We start from the raw sequence: 15887 nt of genomic DNA on the forward strand, positions 1-15887 counted from the left end.
TGTGAGAGAGGCTGGCACTTCCCAAGTTTTCAGGGTATTTCACAAAAGGGTTTGTTTCCAAAATGTTTGGAAAACAACAGGTTCAACAAAACTGTGGCACACCCTTTTAGCTGCTTAACCAAAATCCATTCTCTACTTTTTTCTTAGTTTAACATCACTGTGGTTTGATTCCAGACAGCACTATGTCTGGGGGATGGATTGTGACTGGCCTAAGCTCATCACTACAATCCTGCTCTCTGCTTTCTCAGCCTCCCTTGCAGCTACAGGCAGCCAATTCACCGCACATGGCAGTGGAATTCTCTTCCTCCCAGAAGTATCTCCAGGGATTACTTTTCCGGAGACTATGCTTTGGGATTATTGACATAGGCTAACTTAATTACAAATGAATGCACTTCCTGACCAATCTCATCAGAAGGTATTCATCATTTAGGCCTTTTTTCCCATATGACACTGACTGGTTTCTCTCAATAAATAAAAACTGATGCATTCATTTATGTACTTGACCTTGCCCCCATTTTTGGAAAGAACTGAAAATGAAGAGAAAAAGCTGTTGGCCAAGGAGGAACATGTCTATTAAACTTCTTGTCTATCACAAACCTAGAGAACTCAGGAATTCATATTTTCGGAGTACATGAAACATTAACACTCATGTGAATCAACCTTTTAGACATAGCTGTGTTGTCAAAAAAAGAAAAAAAAGTTGGATTCTAGTGATTCTCCGTTCTGTGTACCAAAATCACCTGTGATACTTTAAAAAGAAAATTATACGTCCGTTCCATCCATTCCCCACCCTTCCTAATTTAATAGGTCTGGAGGTGGCTCAGGCATCTGTAATTTTTAAAGCCCTACAGGTGATGCTGACAGGCAGCCAAGGTTGAAATTCTCTGTGTTTTACAAACCACAGAGGCTGTGACTCTTCAAGACGCTTGGGTGAATAAGGCCATAAGACACGGTGGAAATCACGTGGTAACAGGTATCAGAGGTTCTGGTCTTGGTCTGGAACTCAGCAGCTAGGTGACTTTGGGCAAATAAAACTCTTTGAGCCTTAACTTGTTATTCAAAAGAGGTTACCTTTTCCTGTGGATGTCAACACCAAACGTTTCTAAAAAGCACATGGAAAATTACAAGGCATTTTGAAAGCTTTTAACATAGTATTTAATGCTGTTTACCTCTTCAGGGAATATCCTTTCCCTTCCTTGTTTGCAGGAAAAATCCACTGTTCCTCCAACTGAGTACCAAGTTTAAATCTCCGAAGCCTTCCCTGACCAGCCACACAGAACTGCTACCTCACCTGGGTTTCTGAAGCACTTTCTGCATCACCCCCATCACACTGACCTTGCTAACTGACAACCCCTCTCGCCCCACTGGTACCGTGTCAGCTCTCACACAGGGGGTCTCATTCTTCTCGGTACCCCCGTGCCCGGCAATGCTAGCCGAGATGACCCACATGACCACCTATCACCTTAGCACTGAAGACAGAGAAATTACCCTCCTGGAACCCAGTCACCTATTTCTCCTCTTTCAAATGCCGAATCTTTTTCCTTCAGTGCACTGTTAGTTGCGGAACTCCAACACCAAAACCGGAACAAAGGAGGAGTGCTGAAACCTGCCCTCCTGATCAGACACGAATGATAACTTATCAGTTCTTGGCCGTGACAGGCGTCTGGCTGGGTACCCGCTGCAGAGGCATCATTTAATTCTCTCAACCATCTTATGGGACATATGCTATTATGATCCCCGTCGCACAGCGACATAACCGAGGTTCGGGGGACTTAGGTCATTTGCTCAACACGTCAGGAGGCCAGAAGGTGGAGCCAGGAATACAGAGGTCACTCCGGAGCCTGGAACCTTAAACTCTGCACGCACCTTCCACGCTCCTGACGACTCCTCGGCGTGGCTCAGGGGCCAGGAGCCCGCGTGCGTCGCTCCCCGCATCTGACAGCGAATATGGTAAAGCTGTAACCGATGAGGCTGGAAGCTGGGGGCACCGTCCCCAGAACCATTTCCTCCCGGCGCCTCGGCGGCCCAAAAGTATCCCGGAGATAACTGCAAGCGGCCCGCAAGCAGCCCGCGGCCGGCCCTGCCCAAGCGCCAGGCCCCTCGGGTCCGGCCAGGGATGCCGGCCTCGGGGCGGGAGGCGCAGGTCCGCCGTCGCGCGCGGCCTTTCCTCGGAAGCATCCGCCGCCCCGCGCTCCTCACGCCCCGCGAAGGTACCTCAGATCCCGTGTCCTCGGCCCAGCGCGCTCCAGCCGGGCGGCCTGTCAACGCCCCTCAGGCCACAGCCCTCCACTTCCGCGTCCCGCCCGCCGGAAGTGACGAACCGGAAGCTTCCGCTCCTCTCACGGGGGGCGGGGAAAAGAAGATGGCGGCGCCCAGCAGCCGGTGAGGAGAGAGGACGCGGGGACCACGGGGGGCCACCGGACTTGTGCGTGATGGCCGCATCCCCGCATACTCTTTCTTCGCGCGTCATGACAGGTACTGCGCCCGTTCTCGGGCACCACCTTGGGGGAATTTTCTTCTTTTTGCCACGTGTGACGCCGTGGTTCCGCCTACCTGCAACCTTGGGAGCCCTTGGCGAGGTCGGCGGGGCACCAGTGCGGGAAGTGACTTTTGGAGTAGCCTGACGTGAAGAGACCACGGAGCTAGGGTCTAGTCTTGCACTGGGGCCCCGGTGGTCCGCACCGTCTCCATCTCCTTCTCCCCCTGGGCGCGATGTCTGGTGCTTCTTTCAGTTTTCAGAGACTGGAGGCTGCGGGAGAGAGGACGGAGTAGAACCTGGGGGCTCCACGAGCCTCTGGGCTTATTAGAGTCTTAGGTCCTAGCCATTTGTAAGTTACTCGTACGTCCCGCTTGAAGGACCGGGCAAGTGCTTTTCTCCCCCACCCCCCAACCCGGAAGCCTTGTTCCAGGATAAAGCGTCCTGATGGCGATGATAAAGATGATGACCACCACGGACAGCGGGCCACAACCACCCCCTGACCCCCAGACTTTTCTTTCTCCATTAGCGTGGTCCCTGATACAATCCTTCCACGCCAAGGACCTGTCACAGCTGTATGTTGAAAATGGGATGCACTTACCTGCCCCTTGGCTCGGTTTCAGCTCAAATGTTACCTGTTCAGAGAGGCCTGACCACCCTATCTAAGGAGAGCCCCCCGCCCCTCTGTTCTTGCATCACCCTGTTTCTTTCATGATGGTTAGCACAGTCTGTAGTTATTTATTTATAACCGGTTTATTACGTGTTTCTCCTAACTAGAAGATTGAACCTTGTGCAGGCAGGGACGGTATCTCTCTGTCACCTCTGTGTCCCCAGTGCCCGACACAGTACCGGGGGTACACTGTTGGTGCTGAATAATTACATGTGAATGAATGAAATTTCTCCTGATGGAGTTATTAAACTGGAGGTTGGGAACTGTTTTGCCCCCCTCCCCCCCGTAGTTTAGGATGATAACTTATGGGTCACGAATGTGTTGCTGGTGGCCCATGCTGGAGATGGACTCCCTTTGGGCCTATTAAATGAGACAGTTCAACTATTAAATGAGACAGTTCAACTAGATGATCTCCAAGGTCTCTTCTGGTCCAAAAGGAGGGCAGGAGGGTGAGAAGTGGGAGTGTGTATAGATGAAACAAGATTGGCAGAGGTTTGGTAGTTGTTGAAGCTGGGGGATCAGTGATGGGGGCTCATTGTGTTCTGCTATTGCGTATGACTGGGATTTTCCATAATGGTACATTTTTTTTTTTTTTTTAACTTTTATTTATTTATTTTTTTGCGGTACGCGGGCCTCTCACTGCCGTGGCCTCTCCCGTTGCGGAGCACAGGCTCCGGACGCGCAGGCCCAGCGGCCATGGCTCACAGGCCCAGCCCCTCGGCGGCATGTGGGATCCTCCCGGTCTTGGGGCACGAACCCATGTCCCCTGCATCGGCAGGCGGACTCGCAACCACTGCGCCAGCAGGGAAGCCCCATAATGGTACATTTTATCTAAAGGGTCTGTAGTTATTTTTGAATTTCTTTGTTGCCTTCTCCCATCCCCGACTGTGCATGTTTGATCCTGACCCTAGACACTCATTCTCAGAGAGCTCATCCTTTCTTAGTGCTTGAATTACTACCTCTGTAGGGAGGTTTTTCCAGTGTGCGTTCCTCAAGATTGGCTGCTTTTCTGCCTTTCAGTTCTGTATTTTCAGCTTCCTATAGGACAAGTCCACCTGACTACTTAGAATTCCCCAGTTCAGTAAGTGGACTGCATATGGTCCACATGGTTTGTTGCTGGACCCATCTTTCTGATGCAGGTATGGGGGGAATTAACAGACAGCTTAGCTTCCTGAAGCTATGAACATAATCGCCAAAAGATCTGCTAGTAAGTGGTCTGTGCAACCTGCTATGATCCACTTGGAAGATCCACTGGAAGAGCTTGATATGGAAGCAGCATGGGGGGAAGGTGGCAGAAGGGTAAATAGGGACTGTATCAGGTATCTAGGGGTCATGCCTGACTGTTCTTCTAAAGCTTCAAAGAATTTTATAGCCATTAAAAACTTTTCAGGACCTTTCAGCTTCTTATCTGTGCACTTCATTTTTTTAAAAAACTTAATTAATTAATTAATTAATTAATTTATTTTTGGCTGCATTGGGTCTTCGTTGCTGCGTGCGGGCTTTCTCTAGTTGTAGTGAGCGGGGGCTACTCTTCGTTGCAGTGTGCGGGCTTCTCATTGAGGTGGCTTCTCTTGTTGCGGAGCACAGGCTCTAAGGCGTGTGGGCTTCAGTAGCTGTGGCACACGGGCTCAGTAGTTGTGGCTCGCGGGCTCTAGAGCGCAGGCTCAGTAGTTGTGGCGCACGGGCAGAGTTGCTCCATGGCATGTGGGATCTTCCCGGACCCGGGCTCGAACCCGTGTGCCCTGCATTGGCAGGTGGATTCTTAGCCACTGCACCACCAGGGAAGTCATGTGTACTTCATTTTAAAAGCCCTAGGATCATGACTCAGTGTTGATGATGAATAGTGGATAAGATCATATGTTTCCAGGTTTTTTTTTGTTCTTTTTTTTTTTTGCGGTACGTGGGCCTCTCACTGTCGTGGCCTCTCCCGTTGCGGAGCACAGGCTCCGGATGCGCAGGCTCAACGGGCATGACCCACGGGCCCAGCCGCTCTGTGGTACGTGGGATCCTCCCAGACCGGGGCACGAACCCGTGTCCCCTGCATCGGCAGGCGGAGTCTCAACCACTGCGCCACCAGGGAAGCCCTGTTTCCAGATTTTTAATGCATCTATTATAAGCCATGTGTATCTTCAAACCTACATTTGTTTACATGGGACCAAAATGTCTTTAAATTTCTGGGCACTGACTCATAGAGATATGACGTGTTTTGACTAAATGAAGTGGTTTTTTTCATCATTTAAAAGTACAGTTTTCCTAGCTGTTTTTTTCCCCCCCCGTAAAATCTCGGTTTTAACCCACATAATCTTGAGAGATATTTTCCAAAGTGGTTGTTTTCCTCACAGGAACATGCATTTCTCATTGGACCAATGGAACTCAAAACTCGTTTTGAAATTAAGGCCCAGAACAATAAAACTTGATGTCTTCTCGACATAATCTTTTAATACTGAAAATTGTATTATCCCAAAGAACAATGTCAAGGCAAAAAAGGAAATACACGCAGCATCAAATAAATAGATAACAGACCCTTACTATCAGAGGACTGAATTCAAAGGAAATTTCAATCAGTGGCCTGATTTCAACACTACTGTTCCTTCCTGTACCTATATACAGACAACACATATTCTCATGTATGTGGAAAATAAGCGTTTCATACTTACCTGAGGGTTGAGAGTATGATTCCAGTGAAGAAGGGACTTATCTCCAGTCTAAGATAATTGCCATGTTTACTGAGGGGTGGTGATAGCTCTCCTTCCCACAGTCCAGGTGAGCGATGTGGGTGACCCAGTCATCAGACATCATCTCATTCTTATATGGAAGGCACTCTGCTAGCTGTTGTAACGGAGGTGAGGAAAGGAGAGTCCCTACCCCTGAGGAACTGAAAAACATGATGCAGAAACAAATGGAAATATTTGCATTAAGAAGTGCCACAAGTGACTTCCCTGGCGGTCCAGTGGTTGGGACTCCGCCTTCCAATGCAGGGGGTGCAGGTTCCAGCCCTGGTTGGGGAGCTAAGATCCCACATGCCTCTCGGCCGAAGAGCCAACACATAAAACGAGGCAATATTGTAAAAAATTCAATAACGACTTTAAAAGTGGTCCACATCACAAAAAATCTTTAAAAAGAAAGAAAGAAAGAAGTGCCACACAGAAACAGTGTGACGTGATAGGGCAGCTGAAGGAGACTTCAACAGTTTACAGGCAGCGGGTGGAGGCAGGACCGTGCCAGCGAGGAAGCAGCGTCAGCGCAGAGGCACGAGCTGGAATGGTGGCGCGTGCAGTGCAGAGCCCGAGACAGCGAGTCATAGGTACAGGTTTGGGCAGGTGATGTGTATTTCGGGCTTCAGAAGAAAACCGTTGGCTCTATGGGACTTGGGTTGGAGAGGAAAGAGAGTTAACCGAAGTCAGGGCGAGTGGCTTGAATCCCACGCCTGTACCGTAGTCCAAGTGTGGGATGACAAGGGTCTGTATCTCTCAGCGGCAGGGAAAGAAGTGGACAGATTTGACCAGTGTTTCCGAGTTGACTGGAGTTGATGATTATTAGGTGATGAAGGAAGAGTTCAAGGTGGTCCTAGAATCTCAAGTAGGCGATGGTTCTATCAGCAGTAGGGAACAGAGTAAAGATAAGGGTGAGAGTAACATTCTCAGAGACGTACTAGAACCCATCCACGTGGAGATACTCAGCAGATGGAAAGAGGCGTAGTGACTCTAGAAATGGGTTGAAGATGAACAATTACCCTGGAATTACGTTTGTTCAGAGACAGTATGTAGTGCTCAGAACAGCAACGACACAGCTGCCTTCACGTGGCTGACACAGCAAGAGGAGCCACCGCAGGAACCCGAGAACTGATAAGTTGCGGGCGGTGGAGAACCACGGGTCCTTAGGGTCATGGAAGCCATGGAAGGAGAGACTTAAAAGAAAGGTGGAGAGGGGGTCTGTGCTGTGGTCCTGTTGAAGGCTTGCCCAGGATGAGGCCTTACATGGAAGCATTGGATTTGTTGATGTTTGAGAGAAGGTTTAGAGAGAAATGATTAAAAGCCAAATTCAGATACAACAAAAATAGCTTCTTCCTAACTAGGTTCATAGACTCATACTTTATTGAGAGCTATTTCCTCTCCCTTTTCCTTGGCTTACCTGACATGGCCAAAATATTAATCTGAAACATATCTTCCAGTTTACTGTTATTTATTGAGAAAAATTCTGCTTCTTATTTTATACTTTTTAAAAAGTGACTGAACTGATTGTTTTATATTTTATTCTTTTTTAAAAATTAAAAAAAATTTAATTAATTTATTTTTGGCTGCATTGGGTCTTTGTTGCTGTGCGCGGGCTTTCTCCAGTTGTGGCGAGCGGGGGCTACTCTTTGTTGCGGTGCGCGGGCTTCTCATTGCGGTGGCTTCTCTTGTTGCAGAGCACAGGCTCTAGGCGCCTGGGCTTCAGGAGTTGTGGCTCGTGAGCTCAGGAGTTGTGGCTCGCAGGCCCTGGAGCGCTGGCTCAGTAGTTGTGGCACATGGGCTTAGTTGCTCCGCCGCATGTGGGATCTTCCCGAACCAGGGATTGAACCCGTGTCCCCTGCATTGGCAGGTGGATTCTTAACCACTGCGCCACCAGGGAAGCCTTATATTTTATTCTTAAAAAGATCTATGGTTTGGTCATTTCAGCATTTGATATAATAAAAGCCTAATGATCCTGAGATGAAAGTGTTCCCTAGCCCTGCTGGAGAATTACACTCACTTAAACGGTGAGCAGGGCTGATCAATACCGTTCATTCACAGGTCTGGATCAGGTCATTTCAAAGTTCTGACCCATCACTCATGTGTTGCTTACCGTGGTGTGGGCTCTGCTTCTGGGTAGGTCCAGTCATCACTTGGTGAGAAGTATTAACGATTTTAACATTTTTCCCCCTTCCTCTCTATTACAGGCTGGGTAGGAGGATGTGTCTGGTATCTAGAAAGGAGAGCCTTGCAGGAGTCACCTCGTAGGTTCCTGCATCTTCTCAGGAACGTCAATCAACAGTGGGTTACATTTCAGCACTTTAACTTCCTCAGGCACATGGTACGTTGAGAAGGCCATCCTCACTTTGTGCTCCCTGCCTTTACTTTCCCTGTATGAGGGGACTGTAAGAAGAGTTTTAAGAAGTACTCTTTGAAAAGGACTTTTATTTCATGTGGTCTGAAGTTTATCTACAACTTTAATCCCTTGTTCTGTTTATACTTAACTGAAACCAGAATAATTCTGGTGTCTGAGTTTTAAAGTATGATCTTGAACTTATTGATTAAGTTTGGGAAAAGATTGAAAACTGCTGGCATGTTTTGACTAGGCCACAATTAGGAAAAGCTGAACTGTTATGATGCAACTTTTTAAATTCTTTAAAGTTCTGTGAATACATCAGTAATACAGAAATAATTGCTTTAACCGTGTGACCTTCCTGTTTTCTAACATCAGCAGTGTATTCAAAAGTCTTTTAAACACATGCCCTTCTGAGCAGATTCAAACAAATTGAGTTTGTGATTTGCTGGGCATTTTACAGTGGGCGTTGGTAATATAGCTCAGTAGACTTTTGTCCAGGTCGACTTCGTGGTATCGGCAGTGTGGTAACTTACATTTGCCACTTTCTCAAATGGCAAAGAATCATAGGATGAAGAAACGACAGCTAAAAACTCACGATTTCAGTGCAAGCAGGAAAGAATAGCAAATTCATACTCTGAAGTCCTATTTGACATTTCTCTCACCTTTTTTTTTAACTTAAAATGCCCACTTTAACTTTTAAAATCTTAATGAAGCACATTGTTTTGATGAGAGATTTTAATTTCCAGAAATGTTCAGACTTTTAAAGTTGGGGATCGAGGATAATGGATGTTTAGAAGAGAAACTCAAATATGTTTAATGCCTTTTTTATGTAAACAGAGCTCTGAATTCATTCATGAGTTTGTAACTCCTTTCTAAGATGAGTATATGTAATTTCAAGTCTTTGTGATGTAATGAAAAATTGCTTAACTAGTTATCAGGATAGGTTGCTCCAAGTCCCAGGAGCATCTATAAGTAACTAGTTGTTGATTCTTTTCTCTGTCAGTTTATTTCCGAGCCTTGGTTTCCTCATCTGAAAATTAAAGCGAGAGATACTGATAATGATCCGTCTTTTTTAACAACTTTTGAGAACATTGGATGAGATATGTATTCAATAAACTCTAAAGATATATGTTATATGAAACTGTGAAGTGCCTCAAGGATATTAGTCATACTTACTCCTTTTGTTAGTAAGTAATAGAGATTATCTGACTCTAAAATCCAATTCTTTCCCCACACCCACTGCCCTAAGGTCACTGAGCCCTGGGTTGTGTCCCCCACTGAGTACGTCTGCATGCACTGTTCACCTGGGAACATGGAAAGTCAACAGGTTGCCTTGGCTCTTGATTATAGAAAACTTTTTCATTGTATTTGGAATATGCAACCTCCAGTTTCTGGTACTACATGGAGGGAAATTCTGGGGGAGATGAATATGAAATAAATTTATCTTTCTTTCAAGGAACTTAAATTCCTAGGATTTTCTAAGCCGTAGAATTTGAAAAACCAGTTAACTGTATTCTCCATATTTCTTAGTAGAGTGATTCCCATGTAACACTCTAACACAAGTTACTTCAGTGAGTATTTTTAAAGGTATAGGAAAATCTTTTAGGTATTTTACAAGTTGGACTGATGGAAGGTGCTACTGAATAAACATTTAAGAGCATTTTGGGCCTTGGTTTCCTAGTAACGTGTACCTTTTTTATTCAGTATGTCACACAACTGAACAGAAGCTTCAACCAGCAAATGAAACCAAAGCCGGAACCAGTGGCATCTCCTTTCCTTGAAAAAGCATCTTTGGATGAGGCCAAAGCCGAAATATACGAGATGAGACCTCTTTCACCCCCAAGCCTGTCTCTGTCCAGAAAGCCAAATGAAAAAGAATCAATAGAACTCGAACCCACCCCAGTAATTGAAGGCTCTATAGCTGTGGGAACAGAGACAAAAGAAGAAAAGCAGTGGAAAGAGATGAAGCTGCGTGTGGATGATTTGCCAGGAATTTTGGCTCGGCTGTCCAAAATCAAACTCACAGGTACTTTGTTTTTCCAGTCTAGTCAGATTCTTACTTGAGAGTGGTTTGGGTTTTTTTTTTTGTTTGTTTTTTGGTTAAACAAAATGCTAATTTTGTTATTGCCCCAAAAGGAATGATTTTGAAACTACGGGTCCCCTCTTAGTATTTTTCCTCTCTTCAACTTAATTGGGATTTGAAATCAAATTTTTGGAATTCTGTTTACGCAGAATAGTAAATAGTATTACCCTAAACATATTGTACTAAAAATGGTCTCTCTTTTATTGGCAGTTAACACAGAATATTTATCCTGCTTATTTCCTTGTCTTTTGTGTGTTCACACCTACTACCCTGTGACGATGCAGTAAGATAATGTGTTCCGTTTCAGTTCTGGAAACAAGAAGGACTGCACTGCTGGGCTTGATGGGCAGTGAACACATGGGCCCTGGGACTCCCAGCTCACTGTTGTGCTTTGCTTCTTGTAGGGCCTCTGGGATTGTCCCACATGTGTGGGAATGTAGATTGTTTCTCTGCGAAGAAAGCTGGTGACTACACTGTTGAGCAAAGCTTGTCTGATTTTGTAAATAAAGTTTTATTGGAACACAGCCATAGCCGTTGGTTCTGTGCTGGTGTCATGCTACCTCAGCAGAATTGAGTCATTGCCACAGAAAACTTATGTCCTGGAAAGCCTGGACTATTTCCTGTCTGGCCCTTTAGAGAAAAAGTTTGCTGACCCCAGCTATAGAGCATGGACTAGTGAGAGGCAAGGATGATGGGAAACAAATCAGTGGTGGTCAACTGAGAAATGACTTGGGGCTGAGTTAAGGAGAAAAGGGGGGAGAGAGAGAGAGAGAAATATTAAGGAAGTGGAATGAACAGAACCTCAGGTAGACGTGGTGGAGTGCTGGGGGCCATAAGATAGAAGGTTTAGGACACAGACTTGCAAGGAGTCTTAACTGCTGTTAGGGGAAGCAAGCCTTCCCCGGTCCTGGGCACTGTGCTCCTTGCTATCCTCCACGCGGCCCAGTTCTGAGAGAGAACGTAGAGTAGTGACCTCTGGGCTGGAGTCCCTGCCCTCAAATCCTCTCTCTCACTGGTTGAGTGACCTTGAGCAAGTTCCATACATCTCTGTGCCTCAGTTTACCCATCTGTAAAGTAGGGATAATAATGATACCTACTTCCTAGGTCAATACTGAGTTTTAAATGGGGTGACATCTGCAAATTGTGTAGAAGAGACCATGTTAAGACCTATACACTTGTTTCTTAAATAAATAAAATAACTTCGTCACCTGGGTGCCCCTGCAGGCACTTGAGTTTGCTGCCCCTGCTCTAGGACAACTTGGGGCCATCTGCTGTGGAAGACTGGATGAATGGTTGTGTTGAGACTTAAGAATGTGAACAGTGAAGGGAGAACCAGGTTTGGGGGGAGAACAGTTTTGGACACACAGAATTCGAGTTGCTGCTGGCATATCCAGGTGGAGAGGTCCAGTGGGCACTGGCTGTGAAGGACAGGAGCTCAGCTAGACCACTGGGCCAGAAGAGCAAGCGGTCTTCAGTGTAGGGTTGACTGTGAAGCCGTGGTGGTGAGCAGGGTTGCCAGGGGTCAAGTGTAGAGTGACCAGAGCAGAAGGCCAAGGACAGGACTTTGGGGCATGTCCCCTTTTAAGGATTGCGCAGAGTGTATAATGGAGTCTGCAAGGAAATAAATGGTCAGAGGAAGGGAAAGAGGAAGTGGCTTTGTCACGGAAGCCAAAAGAAAGCCAGTCCATAAAGGAAGTGATCAACACTTAAATGGTAGAGGTCTCCTAAGATGCCTGGCTATGAAGTTATTTTATTTGGCAGTTAGGAAGTCAGCAATGACAGCCTGCAAAGTCAGGAACTAATTATCAATGTTTCTTGTCAGAGTCTCAAACGAGGTACTTTAAATTATTAATTTAAAATAATGTCTTCAAGTTTGTTTCATAATGCTTATTTCTTTAGGGACAGATAGGAAAAGATGATAACTGGTTTAGGATCATTTGGCGGGGGGCTGGGGGCACATGTTCCTTCCCTTCATACCAGACGTTGTATTGGTTTTCCTTTTCTGTACCTTATAGTGCTGTATATCTGAATAGGCATTCCAGATGCAGGGTTTGGTATTTAAAACATGGTGTCTGAAATCTAAAGCAATGACTTCATCCCTTCTTTAATGGTGCATGTTGTGCTCTATTTATGTTGCTTGTCGACTTACCAGTCCCCAGGTGTCAGTTGCTAAGGACCATACGTGGCACGTGTGTTCAAACGGGGCTTCTGCTGTCCCCTGAGATCAACTCCCAGAGGCCTGGGACCGGACACAAAGCTCTGCATTTTGGCACGCATGCAGATGATGTGATGCCGGTGGTCCTGGACCACCCTTCGAGAAAGTGAAGGAAGGGTTGCACAGGCAGAGGGCCAGGCCCAGCCCCAGTGGCCTGGAGGATGTGGGAGAGCTCGCGCCTTACTTCCCGTGAGCCAGAGCAGCCCTTGCCACCACTGGCACAGGAGCAGCCATCTGGGGGCTCTGGACCACACAGGAGAGATGTGCACAGGCGAGGTATACATCTCGGAGGGGGCAGAGAGCAGCAGCCTCCCCTGCAGCCACAGATGGAAAAGCCCTGGGCAGTAAATTTGTCCTCGGAGCATTTTATATATTCCATGCCCCAGGCTTCTGGATGAGCTAATTGAATTAAAGTCATTTCCTTCTGCTTATTCCATTTAAAGAGGCAGCACCCTTTGGGTGACCCCGACCCTCTTATTTGACCTCTTACCTCCCTGTTTATTTTATTACTTGAATTCACACGTCTTGGAGTCAGCAGGATTTTTTTTTTTTTTAAAGAAAATCCCTGGTATCTATAAATTGATTTCTTTTGGACTCTTAATATCTTGGGCAATTCGTTTATGGCTGATGATAGCCGAGACAGAAATACCTGGGAGTCAGTGATCACTTTTAGAGAACTAGTCTTCCTTTCTTTGCCTCCTTCTGTTTATAGCTGAAATACGCCGAGGATAACTAACTATAGATTTAAGTGAAGAGCCACACAGTGACATCTTTGCATTTCCTTTGTAGGATAAGAGGGTGGCAGTGGGATGATGCTTTGGCATTTATGCCAGGATCTGGGCCAAAGTTTGCAGGAGATAATGCCATTTAAAGATATTTTTTTTCTGTGAAAGGAAGTAAGACTGAGTTTATAAAGAAGTAATAATATGTCTCCCTTGAGTTTCTCTTGCCAGCTGAGCTATTTACAATATGTTTTTGGAGTTTGTTGCAAGGACCACACTGGGGTGAAGAAATTTTATTTGGATTAGGATCATAAGAAGCTTTGGTGACTCAGCTGAGTTTATACTTAATATGTGTCAATAAAAAGCAGAAATTTTTTCCTGAATAATGTCTGTGCTGAAAAGCTACAACACATTTTCTGAGACCAGAATACTAAAATAGATTGTTTATTGGAACCAATAGATTAGGCTGTCCATGGAACTGATATAAACTACAGTCTGTCAGTGTATAGATTTTTTTTCCCCTAGAACCTAGAATGCTGCTCTTTATTAAAAGGAAAAAAAAAAAAAACAAGAATAGAGGATACAATTTTATTTTAGATTGCTTGTAGTTTTTAAAAGTCAACGTACTGTAATCATCAGCTCTGAGATACTGCGTAAAGGATTTTTCCCATTTTCATAAAAATATTAGTTGAGTAGAATTTTAATTTTTAAAATTTTAATATATATTTTGAAATAAATACCTTAATATTTATATACTTGTTAAATGTTAAAGCACTATTTTTATTAGTAAGTGTTTACTTTTAGAACAAATAGATAAGCAAAAGTAAGACGAATGGAATCTCCTTATAAGTCTACCCTCTCAAAATAATAACCATTTTGATGATTTTGGTGTATTCTAGAATGTTTTTCTATACATGCCATTCAGATATTTTTGCTTTTTAAACAAAAGTAAGATCATAATGTAAATGCTTTCTGTACTTTTTAAAAAATTCTGATTCTGTGCATATCTTTTTGTGTCCCTGCGCTCACCCTGTTTTTGATGACTTTCTCTTTTAATAAGTAGTGTTGTCTGAAGACACAAAAGCACATGATAACCTACCACCCAGTTTGACGTGGTGTTGTTGGACTTCTCTTGCATTTTAAGCTTGAGGATAGAGGCTCTCAGTTTCCATTACTGGTAAAACATTCCTGTGGCCCAAAGGAGACACAGAGGCAACCAGCAAGGGAACTTTCTCTCTGAAAAGGTTTTTCCAACGTGTTTTTGAAACCACAGAGCCAGCATCCTACTTTTTCCCAAGTCTGGTTTCTCGTGCCATCCGCTTCCATGCTCAGCACACAGTGTGTCTGTGCCCAGCTTTTGCCCCAGTGCCCCCGCCTGCTGGGCATACCCGCTGTGCAGGAGCAGTGTTGGTGTGGAGCTTGCTCTTTGGGTTAAGGTCCTCAGATTCATCTCTGCCTCGGCTCTGTGAGAAGTACGTCTGGGCCAGGCCCTGCTTTCTCTCTGGTGTGACTGCTCTTCTCTCCCTCCACCTGTGATGCAGCTGCCTCCAGACAGTCCTGCTGTTGCATGAAGTGGGTCCATGTCGCCGTGGTCCACCCTGGCCTCTGCTTCTGGCCCCTCACCCTCCACACCAGCCAGGAAGACAGGGTCCCGTCAGATAGCCTTTATTTCCCATATTTATCCATTTTCTTCCCACTTGGTATTAAGGTAGTCTAATTTTCTACTATTCAAATAGTGAAAGTAATAAGTCAGCTCTCAGCAACTGTCTTCAATTTCAACTCATCTGCACTGTATTTAACAAACATTTCTTGAGGGTTTTAGTATCCTCTCTTTACTTAATTTATTGCTGATGTAGGTTTTTCTCCAATTTTCATTTTTATTCCATCATTTCATTTGGTTTCTGGTAGGAGTGGGCCACGTAGATGCCTCAGCCAGTGTTCTAAGTTAGATGAAAAATGCATTTATCTCGGCTATTCTGTTTTCTATTGATATAATTGTTTTAAATTCAGTTTGATGTTATTTGGATTGATTGTAAGTGTAAGAGGTGTGGTAGATGCTCGAAGAATGTAGAGATAAATTTCACGTGGATGATAATCATTCTCAAAAAAACATTGACGACTTTAAAGAAGAGAAGGAGAAAAAGCTATGAGTTGAGAATGGGCTCAGCTCCATGTAACTGAAAACTTGAAGAGCAGTGACTTAAGCAAATAAAGGGTTTATTACTCTTTTGTAATAAACCTCAAGAGAGGTTTATTACTCTCTTGAGTCTGAAATTAGGAGCCCAGAACTAGTGCTCAAGGATGTTGTCTACATAGCTGGCTGCTGTTTTTTGCTCTGTTGTCATTAGCTTGTGGCTTTTGTCCTCAAGACCACAAGATAGCTGCCACTCCCCCATCATCATGTTATGTTCCAGGCAGAAAGAATGAAGAAAGGGGATGGTGTAGAAAAGCAGAAGCCTCCTTATGAGACTTGGCCTTTTTAGGGATTTCCCTGGTGGTCCAGTGGTTAGGATCCTACACTTTCACTGCCGAGGATGTGGGTTCGATTCCTGGTTAGGGAACTAAGAGCCCTCAAGCCGTGCTGCCTTTTTACTTGGGAAGGGAAGCTTTTGATAGGAATGTCTCCTTATATCTCATTGGCCAGGACTGTACAG

The 15887-nt window shown here is 45.1% G+C and overlaps 1 protein-coding gene across 1 annotated transcript in view; it reads left to right on the forward strand.

The window, feature by feature from the left end:
- The first annotated feature begins 2356 nt into the window (after nt 1–2356).
- The window catches only part of COX10 (cytochrome c oxidase assembly factor heme A:farnesyltransferase COX10), a 110545-nt gene continuing 97014 nt past the window's right edge, over nt 2357–15887 (forward strand). The window contains exons 1-3 of the mRNA XM_030861373.3: nt 2357–2475; nt 8065–8198; nt 9918–10239. Of these exons, the coding sequence (XP_030717233.3) occupies nt 2433–2475; nt 8065–8198; nt 9918–10239 (499 nt within the window). The 5' untranslated portion in view covers nt 2357–2432. The remainder of the gene's footprint in view (nt 2476–8064; nt 8199–9917; nt 10240–15887) is intronic.

Source organism: Globicephala melas, chromosome 20, assembly GCF_963455315.2.
Source record: "Globicephala melas chromosome 20, mGloMel1.2, whole genome shotgun sequence".
Classification (NCBI taxonomy): domain Eukaryota; kingdom Metazoa; phylum Chordata; class Mammalia; order Artiodactyla; family Delphinidae; genus Globicephala; species Globicephala melas.